Consider the following 23,231-nt stretch of genomic DNA (forward strand, 5'->3'; position numbering starts at 1 on the left):
TGTTTGGGTAGAAAAGAGGAGAACGCTTTTAAATATAATGAAAACATTTCTATTTACAAATAGATTTACAAACATTTACTCCTTTCTACTCATGTAGATTTTCTCAAAAAATTAACTATGTATTCATCATTTTTGTACGTTTTGTGTCAGATACAGTGGTGTAGCACTGGTATTTGAACAAGTCCCATATAAATTCCCAAAGATAGGTAAAATTGCTGGTTTTCTAAAACTATAAAAGTTGAAATACACACAGACACTTCCAGACAAGTTTTGTGAGTGTGTAGTACCACAACATCATGCTAGTGCTAGAGAGCCCAAAGTGAAACAGTTTTTAAGTTTCAGTGCCAATGCCAAGCAAAAAATGTTAAAAAGTGGTATACAAATAAAGAAAGCATTACCTGTGAAAAGGGAATACAATTTTGAAAAAATCCATTTTAATAGCCCAATATCTTATTAACAGAGTTAATTAACAAAATATGATTACCACACTGACAGTATCCCTATCCTACACACATCTTTTGTTCTTATTCTTGATTGTTTTCTTTGTTCATAACAGAATAAGTTTGTGGGAAATAGTCACCTTCATTTTTGAAGTGTTACATGAAGATTTATATCTTAGAACTTACCTCAAAATTAAGGTCTCGAATCAAAATGTCTCCATTAGGAGTTGCTAATGGAACATGATCAAACCTATGGGTAAAATTGACACATTACTACTACTATGACGTATAGTTCTTTACCAACTGGTCAACTCTGTGGAAGAACAGGATACTAGAACACAAGCAGGTGCTATGAAGGTACAGAGTTGCATGTGGCCAGAGCTGGACTGCTTCTTGGATTTTTTTTTTTTTAATTTAAAGAAGAGTAGGAGGTATCTTGACAAACATTAACTGAAAGCTTCTTCCTGGCATTTATAGCAAGACTTGGCTAAAAAGACTGTAAAAGTCTAAAAGGGTTCTAAAAGGCGCTAAAAGAGTTGTAAAAAAAGTCAGGGACAACTATATAGGCAAGCCATAGCTGTCAAGTGCCTCAAAGATGAAGTGGCTTGAAATGTATATAGAGAACGTTGGAAAGCCAATGCAGAAATTCTAGTAAGAGATGTAGTTTAACTGATAGGAAGTATAATGATCTGGGTAGTCATGTTCTAGGGGACAGCAGGACAGGTCAGAAGGGAGATTGATTCTGGAGAACCAGTAGAGAGTACTAAGGTTGTAGAATGCCTTATGCAGTGAGGATTGGGAGAAAAATTCTGTAGACATTGTACAGAAGGAAGTGGATATAAAATATTGTTATATGTAATGAACTGTATTAAAAATAGTGATATAAGGCAAGACTAAAAAGCAGGTTTATATTTTCTATACATTACACTTTCTATACATACTTGATAAGATTATCAGTGTTGATAATTTCTCCAGCCCCAGGTATCAAGGGAATAGTTTGGGTTCCATCTCCATCTTAAATTTTAAAAAAGATAAACAAGTATTAGAGACTAGATTTATGTCTGCCAAGGTGTGAGTATTGTGCATTAAACTTCTGTCATAATTACCTTTCTCTTGTTGTGATATCATAGTCCGCTGATATCTGCCCCTGTTCAAGTCCTTCAGTACTTGCATTAATTCTGTAATTCGAGCTGTGAAGCTAAAATAAGGATGCATTAAGAATTAATCTTCAGAAACATTTTAAGGATTTTATTGTTACGCACAAAAATAAACTACTAATAAGTACCCTACACTGTCAAAATTAAAATCATAATAAGGAAGAACTGTAATCACATTTTTGCAGTGTGATTGGGATACAGTACTTTCTGAATGCAACCTGTTTCAAAACATACGTGTTTATTTTTTGTTGTATGTCTTGGGCTCATTACCTCAAGCACCAGATACTGCAAAACTCTGGAATATAATCAATTTTGCTCTAGAACTGCATTAAAAGCTTCCTAATTCCAATAAAGAAATCTTCTAACCTCTGCAGTTTACCAAGATGGCCCCTTAAAATGGTGAAATATTTAACACTTTAGAAAGTTAAGCTTGAAGGTAAAACTTTCATATTAAAATATTCTCCCAACAACATTACATTAAGATGGAAAATGGTTTACTTACATACTGCCCATCACTGCTGATCTCACATTCAAAACATCTGCAACCACTAATAGGCTCAGAAATTACCAACGTACTTGAAAACATTAATTTTCCCTAATATTCTCACAATAAGATGTTTATTAATGTCTATATTTTTGCTGCACTGTGCAAAATGAGTGCACGTTTGTTTTGTTTTAAACTACAATCCATTTATAAATAACAGCTATGGAGTACAGGAACTACATATATCTAAAATAAAATAGTTTTAAGCAGCTGTGAACACCAGTTATCAATCTTACCCAGCCAATCTGGTCATTTCACGGCCTGCCAGGACTATTCTGCCCAGAGCTTGAGACATTCTCAACAACATTCTTCCGCTTTGGTAGTAATCCTTAAATAGCAAAATACAACTATGTTTACTTATGTGAACTAACAAAATTCAAGCAATTATTATATTTTACTTATTTCTATTCTGCATTACTTACCTCCAAGAGTTCTGAATGGGTACTCTTTTGATGGCGAGGATGAGCTAGGTTCAGAAACGGACGACTAACAACCAGGTAACCAACCACAGTAGCTAGGTCTGCAATATTTAAAAGTAAATGTTTTCTAGCAAGAAAAGTTAAAATCAGAACATAAAATGAACACATATTAAAATATTTGTAACACCACTTGTACTATAAAAAACATTCCACTAGCATTGGGAAAACACTTACATTTGGCAATGATAGTATCTATGAATCCCATAGAAAACCTAAACAAGATGAAATTATGCAAATGTTCCACCTGGAAAAAAAACAATACATATGAAAAAATGTAACATACACAAATATTTGCCATGCGCCCTGCAATTACAATAGAGAAGCAAATTTAATTCTAAAAAAATAATTTATTTTGCAGTAAATCAAAGAGGCCCCAATAAAGATTGTGACCTAATTGTGTTAGGCACTGAGCAAATCCAGATAGAGTCCCTACCCCGCAAGTGCTTACAATATAATCTGAAAGAACACACAAACAACTGAACAGTAAATAAGAGGAAAGTTTGCAAGTGATGCAAATAAAGGACCTGGGTTGTGAAATAAAGGTCACTGTTAGATAGATTAGCTATAGTTTCAAATAATCAGGAAATGAAAAAATATTAAATAAAATCAGCTAATCCTAACTGCTAAAACATCTAGCTATAACTGGTTCACCTTTTTTGGAGGTGTCACAACAGAAGTGGGTCTGGTGGAGGCATTTGATGAAAAGACTAATAGTTTCACAGATTAATTCAAGGAGGATGTACCACTTACAAGGAAGAATGGAAAAAAGTGTGGAGATGTTTATAGGAGAAGTAGACAGAGATATTAAAATCTCATGTCACTGGCAGAACAAAGATGACAGACAGCAAGAAACAAAAGTGGATAGGTAATGGAACAAGAGTGAAGAACCTTCAAGGTGAGGAGGACGTATAGTCTAAATTTTGGTCTTATGGGAAACAAAATTAGTGAATGGATTCAGAGACTGGGGGTTGTTCCCACAGTCAGAACAACAGGCCAGAAAGAGTCGTAGTGGCAGTTTTTAAATGGGCCCAAGTGAGGTAAGATGGGTGTCAAAAAGGTCCAAAGGGGGTGTGCGTGTCACAGTAATCAAGATGGGAGATGAGGGCCTATTCAAGAATTTTAGGGAAAAAATTAAATTATGTTCTTTTGCCAGCGTGTGGACCCCTCATGCATTTCTGTATGGCCAATTAAAGTCCACAGCTTTCAGTTCTTCCCTCATATTTCCCACTTGATCCTACTCCTTTGCTGAATACACCACCTATCATTCTTTATGGAATATGAGATGCATGTTCTCTCTCAAAACTGGCATTGCAGCCACTCAATTAACTAACAGGGGCTACTACACAGGTTAGTTAGCACATGTCATCTTTTCATTAGGGTCCAAATAGCACATTCCTCAAGACTGCTCCAAAACCTGCCATCTTCTGTATGACACTAGTGAGACTGTAGTGTAGTTGTAACTACGTTGGTCCCAGGATATTAGAGAGACAAGGTAGATGGGATAGTATCTTTTACAGGACCCGAAAAGCTCTGTGTTGCTTCAAAGTTTGTCTCTTACCAACAGAAGTTGGTCTAATTAAAAAATATTACCTCACGCACCTTGCCTCACTAGTAAGATCATCACTCACTTGGCCAGTAGCAGTCTTGCAAGTTTACATACTGTGTGCTAAAACTAATTTATGTAGTAAATTACACACACACCAAACTCCACTAAAGTGCTGGCACATATCAGTGGTTTCAATGTACACTACCTTTCAAGAAGTTTAGAGTTTAATAAAACATTAGAAATCCAAGAAATTTAGAGTTAAATTTCTAAGGGTATCTCTACACACGGATTAAAAACATCAAAAGGATTGTCCATTGCAAACTTAGAGAAATGTAAAACTCATGGCTGAGCAACAAGGCAGATGAGATTTAGTCCTATGCAGACTCAAATGATATGAAGAACTTCTATGATACTCTGAGGACAATCTATGGGCCTAGGTCATCAGGAACATCTCCAATACTGAGTGCCAATGGTGACACACTGCTTATTGTGAAAGAAAAGCTACTGGAAAGGTGGGCAGAACATTTTAACAATATCCTCAATCAACAATCACCTATTAGTGAGGAGGCAATTGACTGGTAGCCCCTGACTGATATCAACCTCTCTTGCTGATCCCCCAACGCTGATCTGAAACTGCGAAAGCGACCTGCTATCAACTGGTAAAGTACCTGGTGCAGATGCTATACTAGCAGAAGTCTGCTATATTAGCAGAGACTTGCACGTGACTCTGAAATTGACTGAAGGTTTCCAGTCAACATGGTCTCAAAGAACTATATCTCAGGAGTACAAGGCTGTATCCATCATCCACTTGTACAAGTGGAAAGACAACAGACAATCTTGCAGCAACTATCACGGCACCTCCTTGTTGTCCATAGCTGGCAAAATTCTTGCCAGAATTTTTGTGCAACACATTGAACCAAGGGCTCCTGCCTGAGAGTCAATGTAGCTTCAGGAAAGGTCAGAGGACCACAGACAAGGTGTTTGCAGCTCATCAACTTCAGGAGAAATGCCTGGAACAGAACTCCAACCTGTATATGACTTTCACTGATCTGACAAAAGCATTTGATACGGTCAGTCGGGATGGCCTTTGGAAGATCATGGCAAAATTCAGTTGCCCAGAGAAATTCATCACAATGGTTCAGCAATTCCATAATGGCATGCTCACTTCCATTATGGACTGTCGACGGTGAGTCATCTGAACCATTCCCAGTCACCAATCGAGTGAACCAGGGCTGTGTGCTTGCCCCAACTCTCTTTAGTATGATATTTTCTGCCATGCTTACAGATGCCTTTCGTGACTGACACACCAGGATTGGCATCAGATACCATCAATCTGAGGAGACTACAGGCAAAGACCAAGGTACAGGAAATGACTGTTTGTAACCCTCCTGTTTGCTGATGATTGTTCCCTGAATGCCAAATCTGAGTCTGACATGCAGCAGGGTATCGACTATTTCTCTTCAGCTTGTGGCAATTTTGGTCTCACAATAAATATCTAAGACGAGAGAAGTGATGTACCAGCCTGCACCACAAAAGCATTACATAGAGCCTATTATCACAGTGAATGGTCAAATCCTCCAGGCAGTGGACAAGTTCACCTATCTCAGCAGTACACAGTCACGTGCAGTTCACATCAATGATGAAACCAACACCAGAATTGCCAAAGCAATTTGCCTTTGGCAGACTACATACAAATGTGTGGGAGCGCAGAGGCATGTGTCAACAAACAAAACTGAAGGTCTACAAAGCCATTGTGTTGCCAACTTTGATGTATGCATGAGAAACCTGGACGGTGCACAGATGCCATGCTATGAAGCTGAATCACTTTCACGTGGGTTGTCTGAGGAAACTAATGAGGATAAGATGGCAAGACAAGGTTCCAGACACTGAGGTTCTCCTGTGAGCAGACATTCCAAGCATCCATACTCTGTTGATGAAGTCACAGATAAGATGGGCAGGCCAAGTCACCAGAATGTCAGATGAGAGACTGCCAAAGATGATCTTTTATGGTGAGCTAAAGGAGAGAAAGCGCTCTCAGGGAGACCAGAAGAAACTTTTTAAAGACAGGGAGTCTAGTTATCCTTTGAGGTGTTTCAACACTGATCCAGAGTTATGGGAAGATCTTGCTAATGATTGTTCTACCTGGCAAAGTGTCATCCATACTGGAGCTACAGTCTGTAAGCAGAGAACTACTGAGATAGAGCAGAAGCACCAGCAGCGTAAATCTCACACCAGCAGCATGTCCGCGGTTAATCAAGTAACCCATAGCAGCATCTCTTGTTCAGTGCATCACAAACTGTTCAAAGCTCAAATTGGCCTGATCAATCACTCGTGTTCACAGAAACGAAATCAATCAGTGATGTACTGGTTATCTTCGAACTTGAAGAATGAGCAACACTTTCACTTTTTAAGAAGTTCAGAGTTTAACAAAAAACTCATTAGAAATCCAGAAAATTTATAGTTAAATTTCTAAGGGTATATCTACACAGGAATTAAAAACCAACTGCTGGCCTGCGTCGTATGACTTGGGCTCGCAGGGCATGGGCTCTGGGGTTGAAAAATCACTGTGTGCACAGTCAAGCTTGGGCAGAAGCCTGAGCTCTAGGACCCTCCACCCTTGCAGGGTGCCAGAACTCAGGCTCCAGTCCAAGCCTGAATATCTACACAGCAATATTTAGCCCCACAACCCGAGTCAGCTGACCCATGCCAGCAGTGGCTGTGCTGGTCTTTTATCCTTGTGTAGATGTACTTTAAGAAGCTACGATTAATTTGGTGCATATGTGCCAGACCGTTTGCAGTAAGATTTCTCCCCCTCACAATACAGTTTTCAGCTGAAGGAAGGATTGAGGCAAAAACAAAAAGACTAGCACAAATTCAGCATTATGAACCACCATAACAATATTCCTTAGAATTTGGTTAAGTGAAAATTTAGCATTTAAGCTATAATCAAGTATTTTATGCTCTCTTACCAGTTTATGAAAGGTTTTATGAATCGTCTGTTTTTCCCTTAAATTCCCATTATAAAAAGCAATTTCTTCACTAAAAAAAAAAAAGACAATTCATTTAATTTTTAATATAGACAATCCTTGCAGAGCGACCAGCCTGAAAAAGTTAGCTATAAAAATGAAGCTCTAATAAAAGACATTATTTTAATTACCTTCTCACCAAAGATGAGTTTACAATATTACCACAAGACAACTGTAGGACAGAGCTTTATAGTATCTCAACTACAGTTTGCCTTTTAAAATGAGTAAATAATGGATATAGGAGTTATTAAATAATTAGTCCACATAGAAATATAAACATTTTCCTCAAAATTAATTCAGTACGTTTTTAGAATTTACTTGAGTAAGTACCTTGCAATACTACAAAGATTTCATTTATTCAACAAATAAATCCATACCTATTTGTAATGAGCCGTGAATTGACAAATCTGTACTCTCCTTCATATTTTTGTTCAGCAATTGTCATTCTGCCAATGGGTCTCCTTAGACGTGTAAGGAAAAAGCCTGAAACTATCAAGTAGGCCATCATGGTAGCTGGACCCTGTGAATATTAAAGAAAAAGACAGGACTATAAAAACTCTAGAACTAAGGAGCTGCACACTTGTAACTTCTGTAGGTCAAGCACACTGGACCCACCAGAGGCTCCTTGCATCCCTCTATTCCTCCTGCCACCAAGCTCCCTGTGTGCCACCGGCCCCTCTATTTCAGGAACTCCTGTCCCCCTACCCACTATACCACTGTCTCTCACATTCCTGGTGCTCATTTCTTCCCCCTGCTTTCCCCTCTCCAGATCCCTGCTTCTATGCCCCCCACCCCCCGTGTGTGTGTTAGGGGGAGCACTTCCCCCTATGATCACCAAGTCCAGTGCCCTCCAGGTGCCTGCTTCCCCTACTACCACCAGCACCCCAGTCCTCTTTGAGTCCCTGCTTCCTCCCCCTCCACCGCTCTATCCCTCCAGTCCCTGCTGCTTCCCCCCTACCCTCACACTCTTGCCCCATCCACACTGGAACCCCATTCTATCTCCCCGCTCCCTCCCCCCACCCCCGGCCATACACACAGTTATTCCCCCACCCATCCTCAGGTCTCTGATTCCCACCCTATAATCCTTCCCTTTAAAAGTCTCTTATTTCTGGTGCAATCCAGACTTCATACACTGTTCCCACACAGCAAATTAAGCTGCTGCTGCTCTGATGTATGTAGGCAGCAGCCGCGGGTGGCAGAGAGATTAGTCTGGGGGTCCTGATATTCCTGAAAATCAAGGAATAGTATTCCAATTTGCACCAATTCCAATTCGTGCCATAGATTTCTATAACATTCCGTGGAATTTTGTAATTGATCGGACACAGCATTCCAAAGTTATGGCATTGCAGATGAATGTCATCAAGTGTTGGACCTTGCTTCACTCAGCCAAAACGGATAAGCATTTCTTTAAGCAATAATTTTACAACTTCAAAATCTTTGAAAAAATAGTATAAGTCATGCCATCACAATGAAGAAGGATTAAAGTCTGATTTCAATTCAAAGCTAGAACCTGGACATTTTAAAAGGTGCTTATGTAACATGTTAAACTTTCAGCGTGCCATACCACATTCATGGAAGTTTTTTTTTTTTTTATTTTAAAATCAAATCGCTTTTCTTGTAGTTACTTTATAGTTAATACTGCATTAACATAGACTTACTAAATTATGTAACCATCTGAAAACAGCAAGAATTTATTTGGTTTATTTGAAAATAAATTTTATGTTAACGCTGGCACAGGTTTGCCATGATTAGTCAAAAGATTTGCTGCTTAACTAGCTTGCTTACCCTTCTTCCAAACCTAACAATGCACACACTGGTTACTTGCTGCTGGAAACTGAACATTTTTGTTAATATACAAAGTTTGTAAGATTGGAAAATACTTACTAATTTTACTAATTTAACTAATTTAACAGATTTTTAATTTTAGGTTATGACATTATGAGTGTAATTTAATATCTCATTAAAAGGTGACAGGGCCAGAAAGAGTTAATTAACTCACAGATTGACCTGAACCATAGCCAAACTTTAAAGGAGGTTAAGAAGATATGTAAATGATTAGAGCTTTGAAATGTAAGTCTGCATTGTTAGAGATAGAAGGGTAGATGTTTGTTCAGGTCTTGTGATGTAAGCAAACAAGTCTTGTCTATTGCTATAGCTTTGGTTTTTTAACATTTATGAAGACACTGGAGTGAAATAGTATTATAGTCTATATGTCTCTTTGAAGGTTGTGGTAACCTGTAGCTGAACTGTTTAATGGATAAGTTACCTGTGCTAAATGCCATGATGTTTAGAAGAAGGAAAGTTAAGCCTGTTGTTCAGGCCAAAAGGCTGCTGGAAATGTATAAAAACCCTGGGACCCGATCCTTCTTCATCTCAGATCTGCTTTGGGTTTCAGGAGGGGGAAACCTTAAGCCATAAAGATTGAGATCCCCAGTCACTGACTGGAGTCGCCCTGAATATGGACATTGGACTATAACCTATGGACTATTTCTAAAAGGACTTTTGGCAACTACAAGCTCATCTCTGCTATGTATCTGAACCTCAAGAACTGAATTCAAGTCTGTATGTATATTGATCTTTTAACAAACACTCTCTTTTCTTAATAAATTTTAGCTTAGTTAATAAGAATTGGCTATAATAGCGTATTGTGGGTAAGATCTAAGTTATAAACCACTACCCTGATATAACGTGACCCGATATAACACGAATTCGGATATAACGCAGTAATACAGCGCTCTGGGGGCCGGGGCTGTGCACTCTGGCGGATCAGCGTGTCTGAACGGCATGTTAAGGGTGCCAGGCCAGGGCCGAGGGGTTGGATAAGGGGCAGAGGGTCGGGGGGGGGGGGCGGTTAGGGAACAGGGAGCAAGGGCGGTTGGATGTTTTGGAGGTTCTGGGGGCAGGGTGGTCAGGGGATGGGGGCGTTGGATAGGGGTCGGGGCAGTCAGGGGACAGGGAGCCGGGGGGGGGGGGGGAGTTGGATTGGTTGGGGGTTCTGAGGGGTCAGTCAGGGGGTGGGAAGTGACTATTAATAACGGAAATGCTTGAGGCCAAAGCAAGTTCGATATAACACGGTTTCACTGATAACGTGGTAAGATTTTTTTGGCTCCTGAGGACTGCGTTATATTGGGGTAGAAGTGTAACTGGACCTGGGTGTGGTGGCTGATCCTTTGGGATTGGAAGAACCTTTTCTTTTGTATGATGAGATAAGATTTTCAGTAATCATCATCATATCTGACTATGTGTCCGGATGGAGGCTTGAGGCTGGGTACTTTAAGGGAACTGCGTTGTTTGGACTTCTGAGTAACCAGTGAGGTACTATAGAAGCTGTTTTGTGCTGGCTTGGTATATCTAAGTATTGAAATATCCACCAGCTTTTGGGGTTTGTCTGCAGTTCACCCTAATTGAGCGACCTCAGCTGGTTCCCACGGGCAGCATCGTCACATAGGTTTACTACAACTTTAGCACTACTAAAACAGTTACCCTACACAAAGAAAAAAAAACTTTCATTTCCTTCATATAGCAAAAGTACAGTACACAGCATTCCTTGTTAACAAGGCAACATTGAAAGCAGTTGCATAATGGAATCCAAGATGATACCATTTGCTCTTCTAAATACAGAGAAATATATGTGCTATCTCAGATGTAACTGAGAAGAAACTCTCCTACTAGAAACTTGAGACTATCACATGTTCTACAATTCTGAAGTTTAATAATTATGCAGGTCACCTGTAGTTTCTAAGACAACCCCATACATTCCTCCCTCTTTAGGCACAGACATAGACCCTACTATGAATTCTCTGGTGCAGTCTTCAATGTGAAATTATGGGAAATCAGTAAGCAACATTTATCCAGGGGAAAAGAAAGTGTGATGTGTGCTGAAGGAGTACTCCTTGAAAGAAAATTAGGCTCCCACTGTAAAGTATAACTTCTTTTATCTTTCTACAACTCATGAACAGAGGTAAGACTAGCAAATAGTAATGAAGCAAGAATTAGACACAAAACGCCTGTATGAGGATTTTTTTTTCCCACCTGCGAAGATAAAGCAAATAATTTAAAAAGAGCTTGTACTGACTCTTAAATTTTATATTAAGTCTAAGATGTTGCTTCTCACATTTCTGTCTTCTGTCCCAAATCCTGTACAACAAACAGCTCCCCTTTGATGTTGTAGGTTTTATAGAGATAGGAAATATGTTTTTGTAGAGTGTAAACAACTGTGGTACAAGACATAATCCAGCTAGAAAAGGTACTGCACAACTGATGAAAGCCTTTTGTACAACTGATGAAAGGAAACGAAGAACCTGCAGGTCTTTCTAGAAGTCATCTGTTCTCTTGAAAGCCTCCAAATTCTCAGATATCAGTTTTTTTATTTTGTTTCCTTCAAAATAGTGAGCTTTTATGGCACTTCATAACTAGTATGAAAACAGATGTCCATTTTCTGAAAGAATACAGTATATTTAAAAGTAGCTGAGTATGATTTTCATCGATCTCCAAATGGATATAATAGCTAAGACACTGAAAGATTTATTTCAAGCATCGTAAACTTTTTTTTAAAATAGATTTACCTGAGCTCCTATGGCATTTGTCAGCTTGAAGATATACAAAACTATATCCAAAAATGGCTGCAACAGAAAAAAGTTAGTATTAGAAGACACAGAAGAAAACATGGATATAAAGAGTAAAATCATCAGATTTTGTAGCATATTAATCGGGTACATACTTCAGTTAACATAAAATTGTAAAAGTTTACATTCCATAATTAAACAAAAAGCTGAAACAAAAAGCAACATTCCAGACAGCCTGATAATTTAGGCTACATATTTTGCTCAGCAATTGAAAATGGCATCATGTGTGCTTAATACTAATCGTCACACACCCTGCAGAGTACATTAAAAAATTATACCTCCCAATTTGGTTTAAGCTTGTTAAACTGAACAACAAAGGGCTAAATCCTAGCCTTTCTAGAAACAATCATGCAGAGTGGGGACGGTCTGGAATGAGGAGTGACAGCATACAGCTGGCCATGCATATGGCACAAGGGACATTCAACTTTAAAGGGCAGGATGACACCAGATTGTCATGACACTCCTGATGCAGTTTATCACTTCTCTGAGTTGCAGCAACTCAACTGCAATTTTGAATGCTAGTTACTACATACTAGACTGGCCCTTAATCTGAAAGCCCTCCCTTTTGGAGAGGAAGTTCACATCCCCAACATACTAGCTAGGTGTATCGCCTAACACATTTGTGCTCTCTGAATTCATCCTGGCTGGCTGCTTGCACAAGCATAAAATGGTCTCCCTGGCACAGTAATATACCAGACGGAAGAATTTCACCCTTGCGAGGTGTGTCCTCATGGTGGTCAGACAGTTGTTATGGGAGATAGAAGCCAAACTGAAAGGGGTTATTTGTTGATCAAAATATGTTAAAAAAATTTGTTTTACTAACTTATGGCAATTTAAAACATTATAAATACTATAAGTTGATCTAACTGATGGGTGGCTTTTTTGTTTGTTTTTTAATGGATCACTAGTATTGAGTTGTGAAAACAAGAACTTAAAAAATGTAACTTCCAACAGATTTCCAATGTACGTTAGAACACTATGTGGGAAAAGTCACTGTTTTCTCATAATGATGTTCTAATTTATTTTATTAATATTCATCTTTAACTCCTAAATGAAAGCTATAGAATTTTTCTAATCTCACAAGTCTGATGGATCATACCAGGAAAAGCATTTCTTATTCCAGTGCATGTTTTCAAAGTGCCGTATATTACATCAGAGATTGTATACATATTCAATGTAAAATTGCTCATACAGAGTTACAGTAATTTGTGTATCCCTCAGAATGCTCTTATCCACCTGTGTCTACTTAAAGAAACAGAGGAGTACACGTTATGCGATAAACACCAATATCTTAAAAGCAGGAACCATAGACACATACCTCATGGTAACTACATCTTAAGAAGAGATATATCAATTGTGTGACTCTCCTTCTTTCTTACAAAAGAAAACATATCTAATAGTTTTAGTTTTGTTACCAGTACCACTCATGAAACAGTTTTCAAAATCTTTTCAACATCTTTTGTTTACTTTGCATATCTTACTCAGTTTGGTTAAGCAAGTAAATGTCATAGGACAAAGGCTGTGTTTGTATTTGACTACAAAAAAATAGAGCGCAATGAACACCGACTGCAGTGGTCACCAACCGGTCGATCCTAGAGATTCTCCCAGTCGAACATGATCTCCGACAGTGCAGCGGGGCTGCCACAGTGGCAGAATCCCTGCCTGCCCTGGCCCCACGCCACTCCCGGAAGTGGCCAGCGCGGCTCTGCGGCCCTCCCCCCCCTCAGAGCTGACACCCCAAACCCCCTCCTGCACCCAACCCCAGCCCTAACCACCCTCTCAGAGCCAGCACCCCGCATCCCCTCCTGCACCCCAACACTCTGCTAAAGCCCAGAGCCCCCTCCTCCACCCTAACTTCCTCCAAGAGCTTGCACCCCAACCCCCTGCCCCAGGCTCAGCCCGGAGCCCCCTCCCACACTGTGAACCCCTCAGCCCCAACCCAGAGCCCACACCACTTCCTGAAGCCCAACCCCTTGCCCCAGCTCAGTGAAAGTGAGTGAGGGTAGGGGAGAGCGAGTGACGGGGGTGGGTGTTAGGGGCAGGCGGCTTCGGGGAAGGGACTGGGTAGATCCTGGATTACCCTTAAATTCAAAAAGTGATCTTGGGTATAAAAAGGTTGGAGACCACTGACCTATTGTATGACCTATTCCATATACAAGAATATTTCATTTTAATCTATAGTCATTTTCTAATATTTGGACTGAAATACTGCAAGGGAATATTCTTCTATAAAATTAAACTGGTTCCTTTAAAGATAAATATCTGTTTCAAAGACATTTTTCTGTTGATCTTCAATTTTGTGAAAGTCTCTTGCTTCATCCAACCAGGTCTCAATGAAACATGCCCTACTAGATACCACTATTATAAAATTGTGAAGCATTAGGTTTATATTCACAACAAATCTAGCATTGTCCAACCAAACTTTCATGCAGGAGTAATTTCAAGGACAGAAAGTCATCCTAATAAGTATTTTTAAACCTGCTAGCTCTGCTCACTTACCCACCCAATTACTTCTGTACATAGAGCCAACTTCTGAACACTTCGATAAAAAAAACTCCTCCACTAAATTACAAAACTGCCTTCAGGATAGGCACTTTTGCTTCCCTGCTCCAAAGTTAGGAAACACACCTGAAACCATTAAGTAAAGAGGGCATTTCTTTATTCATTTCACCCTTCCCCACCACTGAAACACAAACCACTCACATATTAAAATCAAAGAGAAAAGACAAATAAGAATGAGAATTTTCTTTCCCTTGAAAACTAAATAATTGACAAAAGACTGTGCTCTCACAACCTTCTCAAAATGGTGAATATTAAAAGAAAACCAAAAGGAAAAAATTACTGTTTGTGGAAGGAGCATGGAAGGGGGGGGGAAAAAAATCACAAATAAGGAAAAAGACCATTGTGTAAGGAAAAATATTTCCCTCACATAACACTGACTGAAATGAATTCACTAGATATAAAGTGGACTCAATCCTATACAATAATTCATAAATGAAAGTGATCTTCCTAAACTGACAAGATTTATCACCCATACATTTATTCAATGCTATTTGTATTCCTTGACACTTGTAATGTTTGCACAGTGTTTAATGATTCCAAATGACAACTATTAATAAAAGATTAAAGTTTTATTAAAGGAACTCACCTTACTAAGGTTTGAGTACAGGTCCACTACACTGTTACAGAATTTTTCCACATCCTGTGTGAGCAGTTGATCTGGATTAGCTATTCTGTTGTCCAGATTTCCCATTTTGTAATACGTATAAGCCCTAAAACATCAACAAAACAATGATTGAGAAACTTGCTATGTTTTACCTAAAATGAATCAATGATTCAAGTAGTATTAAATGAGTAGCTGAAAGCCACTTCAGAACATTTATAAACTCCACAAACTATCCCATCTCTTATTTGATATTTACTTGGATTTATTTTACAGTTGATACATTACACCGCACTTTTAATATTTTAAGCATTAAAGTTATGACTTACTGTAAATATTCCTCATAGAGGTATTTTGTGAGTCTTACTCGGAAGCAAAGCTTAAGTTCATTTAGCCCATACTTCAAAAAGTTATTTACCAGGGAGATCTAGGAATAAATAATAGTAATACAAGTTAATACAAACAAACCAAAAACAGTTGGATTAAATAGATCATGCAAATTGCTTGCTTACATTGGTAAAAGTTCAAAACACAATTTTACCTAGTCAGACTTTGTACACAAATTGATTTAAATTAACTAAGACCCAGATCTTGCAAATGTCTAAACACCAAAGTAGTCTCATTTAAGTCAATGACACCATTCACGTACTTAAAGTCAAGCAAGTGCATAATTATTTGCAGGTATCATGGCCTATATTTCTATTTCAATTTTAAAAAGCTTTGGATCATCAAATGAGTACTAACAATACATACTATAGTACTGATAAAAGTTAAAACTGGTCTTATTGTTACAACCAAACATTTAACTCTCATAAGCAGTTTTAGAATGTATTTACCATCTCAGCCCCACACCCTACCTTTAAAATTGTATCAGCTTGTTTTCTGGCCTATTTTAAAATTTGGTTGCATTTTTCTTTAATTAGGGAGAATCATTCCCCTTAATGTGCTGGGTTTATTTCCAGAACAATTTGTTTTAGCATTCCTAGGAGATATGAACAGGCTGTAAGTCACTTAAAAAAAACCCTGAATGTTAAAAACATTATGTGTTTTGAAAGATGGTTAATGTGAAAAATCTTACCTTTATTTTGAATCTGCTTGAAAAACAAAAACTAAATTATTTAAGTACCAGTAGTTACCTGATCACAAACCTTGACAACTTATTGTCATCAATTGGCAACAGGGATTTTAAATTACTCATCAATTCCAACAGACAAACCTAGCAGTCTAAAAGATTAATTAAGGGCAAGACAATTCTGCTGAATCAATAGGCAGCCAATAGAGAAACCTGCACTCAAATATTTCCCTACTTCTTACAACCAGAAAGTGAAATCAAACCACCCATTCTAAAAACAGTTTACTTTTAAAAGTTCTGAGAAATGCATTTGGAATCTCTTCATGATTTCTGAATTTATATTTTAAATCGCTTTTAACAAAAAAAAAAAAAAAAAAAAGCACTTACAGCAGGCATGGCAGCGATGAAGTTGAACAAGTACCTCTTGAAATCTTTTCTGCTGCGACCAATGATAGCACTGCAAACCACCACATGCTACGTATTAGTTGTGAGAGAAAGCAAGTACTACACACACACACCCGCCCACCAGGGAGGGCAGATGGGTGATCCTGACTAGTTCAGGAGGGCAGAGGTAACAGGGTATAAGAAAGGATCACTGTGGAAAACTGCAGTACCAAATGTTGTATCAACAACAACGTCAGGTAAAGTGGAAGGTGGCTCACTGAAAGCCACCTGCCTTCTCTCCTTGTTCTTGTTGTGACCCCTAACATTAGAGGCTACAGGAGGAGCTCACATATACTCTTCCCTGCTCCCATGGCACTTAGTAACCTTGGGTAACAAAAGGACACTACTCACCCCAGCAGCATACTGCCTTCGGGGGGGGGGGGGGGGGGGGAGGAGAGAGAAAGGAAGGTGCAAAGTGGAAAAAGTTAGCAAAATATGTAAAAGAAAAAGAGGAATAAGAAAGGAGGGGGGGAGAATACACAGAAGAGAAACAAAGAAAAACACAACAGAGAAGATGAGATGTGAGAAAACAAATGGACAGGAAAAGAGAATGAGTACTTGCAACCATATCAGAACATGGTGTAAAGAGACTGAGTAGGACCATCTGTCAATCCATTAAAATGGGTGGGTGAGGAATTGTAAATTTATTTTTAGGCAAGCAGTTAGCCTACATTTAGGATCAAGATTTATTTTTCTTCCTCTGTTTGTTGAGAAAGACTAAGTATAGATTTTTATTTTTAGAGAGATGGCAGGCAAGAAGGAAGAATCAACACCACCATTTAATTTAAATACCACAGTAAACACATATTTTGAAGCAAAAACAAATATGAAAACATAGGAGCAATGGAGTTTTTTTTAAAAATTAGCTGAAATTGTTCAAAATAAATCTATTATGGCAAAAACTTTTGAGATGAAAAGCAAATTGCATCAGTACTGCATCAGTTATGAAATATTTAGCATCAGTAGAGCATGTGCATGCTACTATTTTCAACAACTATTTACCAAGTGGGATTGAAGCTATAAATGTAAAAAGAATTTCTTACTTACGATTGCACTGCAAGAAAAATAAAATTGTACATAATTCAACAACTATATATATATTTCTGATTATAGAACCATAGAAATGTAAGGCTGGAAGGGACCTCAAGAAGTTCTCAAGTCTAGCCTCCTGCAATGAGGCAGGACCAAGTAAACCTAGACCATCTCTGACAGGAGTGTGTTCAACCTTTTCTTTAGAACCGCCAATGATGGGGATTCCATGACTCCCTTGGAAGCCTATTTCAGAGCTTAACTATGCTTATAGTTAGAAAGTTTTTCCTAATATCTAACCTAAATCTTCCTTGCTGCATGTTAAGCCCATTACTTCTTGTCCTGCCTTCAGTGGTCGTGGAGAACATAGAAAATAATGTTGCTTTAATGACTGCATAATTACACAGGTCAAAAGCACCGTAAAATACATTACTGCACAACTGCAATGGGAAAACTGACTTTTTCCATCTACTATAGGGAACACTACAACAGTAGTGCATTCTGGATTGCTCTCTGTAGGGACAGTTAATGTCTATCTCATGAGCTGATAGTGCCCTCAAAGACACCAATATCCACAAAACAAGAAAGATTGACTGATAATATCTACAGTATGAAAGAGCTAACTTCAATTTAAAAAAATGCATCCCACTTTAGAATCATGTAACTCAGATTTAAAAAAAAATAATCAAATCCTCTTTCTTATACGGTCTGTGCTGCGTCTAATACTATTCAATATTTTTATCAATTTCTTGGATAACTGAGTGGAGAGTATGCTTACAAAATTAGTGGCAAAAGCAGGGAGGGGTTCCTAGAACTTTAGAAGACTAGACTGGATTAGAAATTAAAACGACTTTGACAAATTGGAGAACTGGTCTGAAACCAACAAGATGAAATTCAATAAAGACAAGTGTGAAGTATTACACCGAGGAAGAAAAAAAATAAAAAGCACAACTACAAAATTAGGAATAACAGGCTAGGCGATAGTACTGCTGAAAAAGGATCTCGGGGCTGCAGTGGATCACAAGTTGAATGAGTGAGAACAATGTGATGCAGTTTCAGAAAAGGCTAATACTCTGGGATGTATTAACAGAGTTGTATGTAAGACACATCAAGTAATTGTCCCATTCTACTCAGTGCTGGTGAGGCCTCAATGGAGTACTGAGTCCAACTCTGGGTACCATCCTTAAGGAAAGTGAGAGTGTGTCCAGAGGAGAGCAATAAAAATGATAAGAGGTTTAGAAAAACCTGACTTATGAGGAAAGGTTAAAAAAAAGGGGACATGTTTACTCGAGAAAAGACGACCGGGGGGGGGACCTACCAGTCTTCAAATATGTTAAGAGCTGTTATAAAGAGGATGGTGATCAATTATTCTCCACATCGACTGAAGGTAGGACAAGAAGTATTCAGCTTAATTTGCAGCAAGGGAGGTTTAGGCCTACACTACATGTCTACACTAGCGAATTTACAGCGGTGCAGCTGTACCGATGCAGCTGCGCCAGTGTAAGATTGCTCAGACTATCAGACAGACTATCAGGGTTGGAAGGGACCTCAGGAGGTCATCTAGTCCAACCCTCTGCTCAAAGCAGGACCGATCCCCAATTTTTGCTCCAGCTCCCTAAATGGCCCCCTCATATAGCCGCTCTATGCCAATGGGAGAGAGCACTCCAGTCGACATCATAAACCCACCTAAATGAGCGGTGGTAGCTATGTCACAGCCCTGAGCAACATAAATTTTGCCGACATAAGTGGTAGCGGAGACATGGCCTTAGGTTAAATATTAGGAAAAATTTTCTAACTGTAATGATACCTAAGCACTGGACTAGGCTTCCAAGACAGATTGGAATCACCCTAGCTGGAGGCTCTGAAGGAAAGATTAGACAAACACCTGTCTAGGTGTCCTTGCCCTGCCTCAGCACAGGGGGGCTGGACTAGATGACCTCTCAAGGTCCCTTCCAGTCCTACATTTGTAGTTTTATGTTTTTCTTTTTAAAATATCACCATTTAATCAGTGTTGCAGATGTTCATATATCATGTCATTTCATGTTATTTGGCTTAGACATTTCATATCTATCACAGAACCTATCTTCCACTATCATCACAATATCATTTCACATGAGAAACAAGACAATATTTAGAAGCAGCTACTTAAATAATTTACAGTACCTTTCAATGACTGTTCCATTTTGAATCATCCAAATATCACAATATGTGCGCACTATCAGCATAACGGCAATAAGTACCAAATAACCTGTCTAATACAAAACAAGCAAAGCAAATAATTAATGTTTAGTAATGATAACACAAAAATTAAAAGTTTACCTAATGGAAAATTATCAGGAAAGTAGAAATCTTCCACTCCTTTTTAAGGGAAACACTTTGCTTACTTTATAGGACAGATTCTAATATGTAATGTTTTCTACAACAAAAGTCCATTACTACACTTGTTATCAGGAAGATCTCTTTTGAAGAAGAGGTTACTTTTCTGCATTCTAAAAGCTACTATGGTTTATTACATATACCTACAGCTATGTTTTAGTCACAGGTATTTTTAGTAAAAGTCATGGATAGTTAACCAAAATTCATGGTCCGTGACCTGTCCGTGACTTTTACTGTATACCCCTGACTAAAACTGGGGGGAAGGGGGGCTCAGGGGAGGCCTGAGTATGGGGGGCGGGCAACATGGGTGCTTGGGGGAGGCACAGGTGCTGGAGAGGGGGACGCGGCCCGGGGGGCGTTGTGGATGCTGAGGAGGGGGACGCGGCCCGGGGAAGGGCTGCAGGTGCTCGGGGGGGTGCAACCCAGGGTGGCGCCGCAGGTGCTGAAGGGGTGGGGGGGTGGGGCTGGGGCAGGTTTCCTACCCAGATCCTGGGAAAAACGGCAACCCCAGCTCCTAGCTCCACTTGCTGCCTCCATTGTGCCCCAAGCCCCAGTTCTGCAGCTCCCATTCGCTGGGAGCCATGGCCAATGGGAGCTGCGGGGCAGTGCCTGCGGGCGGAGCTAGGAGCTGAGGGAGGGGAGTTCCTGTCACCGTTCCAGGGATTCCCCCCCCCAGGTAAGCACTGACCTGCACTCCAATCCCCAGCCCTGAGCCCCCCCACACCCAAACTCCTACTGCTGGGGGCCCGAGACTGCCCCAGCAGCAGCCACTGGCCCATGGGCTGTCCGAGCTGCGCAGGGGGCTCCTAGAACAGCCACACTGGGCTGCTGCAGAAGTCATGTAGGTGACGGAATCCACGGAGCCTTACATATAACCCACTGAAAACTGTACACCACACATGACACAAGTATTCTAACAAATGGAGAGAAAGCGTAGACATGTCAAGGAACAAGCTTATGTACCAAATTTAAGCATTTAGGGGCAACTTTTCAGCCTAGAAAGCCGAACAATGCAATCTGTAATGAGCCTCTAATGCCTGTACATCAGAACTTTCGTTCAGAGTTCAACTGATTCTTCCATTCCAAAAATATCTTCAGATGCTTACAGAATATACAAGTTTGGTGTATGGAGACCCCCGGTTGGTGCATACAGCAAAGAATTTTATCTTGCAAAAAACTGCAGTCTGAGCAGTTTTCCTAGGAAGACCTTCATTGATTTTGGCCAAAATGGCTCTCTAGTAGGCAGAACTTGGCCCCCAAAAGCTAAATCACGATTCACAGTGATGGTTATTAACCTCTGGAAGAAATTGCCAAGAAAGGTAATCAATTCTCCATCATATATAGTAAATCAGCACTAGCTGTCCTTCTAAAAGATACTCTACAGCTCAACCACAAGTTACTGGGCTCAATTCAGGAATTACTAAGCAAAGTTCCATGGCCTATGTTATAACAGTCAGACTAGATAACTATTTAATTTTAAAATTATCTACTTGTGAACTTCAATTTCTAAAATTTAATCAAAAATAATGTTTTTTAATGTGCCACTAGTGACATGCTATTTTTCTAGTCTAGTACAAGTAAGAGAACAATGTATTTATGTTTTCAGAGCTATGATTACAAAAAAAAGCTACATGACTAAGAAGTTTGATCATTTTTATTTGTAACTGGATGGCAACGCTTACCTCTTTACAAAATGTTCTAGGGACCATTATTTTCAGGATTCGACATATTCTTGCAACGAACACTCTGTCCACGACTGCTCGCTCTTTTTTCCCTTCTTTCTGCATAGCATGGACAACATGAGACAAGAAAATTTAGGTCTTTTGTGTTCAGTTAAATTGTTACAACAAGCAGATAGGGAAAAGGTCGTATCCACATTAGGAACAAGTTGCCTTGTGCGGTATCTTGACATTTCTCTGCAATTAAAGTATGTTACAACATACCTGAATTACATGCCATGATTTATAAAACTGTAGTTCAATACTTAGTTACATTAAGAGTTATAAAAAACTAAACTAGATAGATACAAGCAATGCAGACCAGTATATACTCGTTCATAAGCCGAATTTTTTTAGTAAAAAAGGGAAGCATCAGAGAAGGGGGTTGGCTTATGAACGGGTATAGAGAGGGAGAGGTGGGACACAGCCCCTCCACCCAACAAAGGGAGCAACGATAGGCAGCACAGCCAGCAGAGCCAGAAGGGAAGAGGTGGGGCCAGAGTCTCGCCGCTTCTGGCCACTCTGCTTTCCCCCCAGCCTCCAAAAGCAGCTTCAGCTCCGGGGTTGGCAGGCTGCAGCCGTGCCACTCGGCCCCGCCCACCAGAGCAGGCTGCAGCCGTGCCACCCTGCCCACAGGGAACATGCTGCAGCCGCACTGCCCGGTCTGGCCCACCGGAGCAGGCTGCAGCAGCGCTGCCCAGCCTGCTGGAGCAGCTCCAGCCAGGCCAGACACATCCTCTCCTGGCCCTCCCCAGATAAGGTGGGAAGGGATGGGATGGGGAGAATGCGGGGGTCCTGGGCTAGGGGTGGGGTCATGTGGGGGGTTATCACAGGGGTTACTCCCCTGACCCCCAGCTTCTCCCCCCCAAAAAAATTTCCCCACCAGTTGCTGTCCTGGCCTGTCAGGGTAAGCAGCTGGCGTCCTAGGACACTTTGTTTACTTAGGTTTACCTCTGTGCCTACAGATGCTCGAGGTAAACAAACCATCTCGGCCCACCAGCGGCTTATCCTGATGGCCTGGGAGCCAAAAAGTTTGCCGACCCCGGAATTATAGGGTCGTCTTATGAATGGGTCATAAAAATTTTCCATTTTTACTTATCCATCTTGGGGGAGGGGGAGGTGTTGGCTTATATATGAACCGGCTTATGATTGAGTATATACGGTAATCTTCCACACTGGGCTCCGTTAGCATCAGATCAGTTTACCTATATTTTAAGTTACCTTAAAACAGATGATATAGACCAAGAGATACTGACAAAAGGCTCATTTTAAGACTCATCAGAACTGAGTAAAAATTAGGTTTGTCCAGGGTGGATAAAAATCAATGATTTTTTTTAAAAAGTCAAAAAAAAATCACATTTTTTTAATTTAAACCAGATTTTTTTGATAAAATCCTTTGAGGAAAAAACCTGTCTAAGGATAGTTTTAATTAAGATACGTTATAGCTCAAAGATATCTCCTTATAGAATAGGGATTATAAATTCTAATTCTATAGTATGAGAATATATTCATGTAATGTTTAAGAAAAGTTTTGTAAATGAGTTCCAATAGTTCATGGATTAGGGACCCAATTTTATGGGATTCCAGGGGCTTCTGTACAGATTATTTAGGT

The 23,231-nt window shown here is 39.7% G+C and overlaps 1 protein-coding gene across 5 annotated transcripts in view; it reads right to left on the reverse strand.

Annotated features, from left to right (window-relative positions):
* ABCD3 (ATP binding cassette subfamily D member 3) overlaps positions 1 to 23,231 on the reverse strand; it is a 70,486-nt gene that overhangs the window by 9,151 nt on the left and 38,104 nt on the right. For all 5 annotated transcript variants that reach the window (XM_073357003.2, XM_073357001.2, XM_073357002.2 and 2 more), the window contains 14 exons: positions 21,584 to 21,682; positions 19,689 to 19,777; positions 16,440 to 16,509; positions 15,310 to 15,407; positions 14,966 to 15,089; positions 11,758 to 11,814; positions 7,570 to 7,712; positions 7,136 to 7,205; positions 2,795 to 2,864; positions 2,564 to 2,661; positions 2,378 to 2,469; positions 1,547 to 1,638; positions 1,382 to 1,454; positions 627 to 690 (listed from right to left, as the gene is read on the reverse strand). In XM_073357003.2, coding sequence (XP_073213104.1) covers positions 627 to 690; positions 1,382 to 1,454; positions 1,547 to 1,638; positions 2,378 to 2,469; positions 2,564 to 2,661; positions 2,795 to 2,864; positions 7,136 to 7,205; positions 7,570 to 7,712; positions 11,758 to 11,814; positions 14,966 to 15,089; positions 15,310 to 15,407; positions 16,440 to 16,509; positions 19,689 to 19,777; positions 21,584 to 21,682 — 1,239 coding nt within the window. The remainder of the gene's footprint in view (positions 1 to 626; positions 691 to 1,381; positions 1,455 to 1,546; positions 1,639 to 2,377; positions 2,470 to 2,563; positions 2,662 to 2,794; positions 2,865 to 7,135; positions 7,206 to 7,569; positions 7,713 to 11,757; positions 11,815 to 14,965; positions 15,090 to 15,309; positions 15,408 to 16,439; positions 16,510 to 19,688; positions 19,778 to 21,583; positions 21,683 to 23,231) is intronic.

The sequence above is a fragment of the Lepidochelys kempii genome, chromosome 8, assembly GCF_965140285.1.
Source record: "Lepidochelys kempii isolate rLepKem1 chromosome 8, rLepKem1.hap1, whole genome shotgun sequence".
Lineage (NCBI taxonomy): Eukaryota > Metazoa > Chordata > Testudines > Cheloniidae > Lepidochelys > Lepidochelys kempii.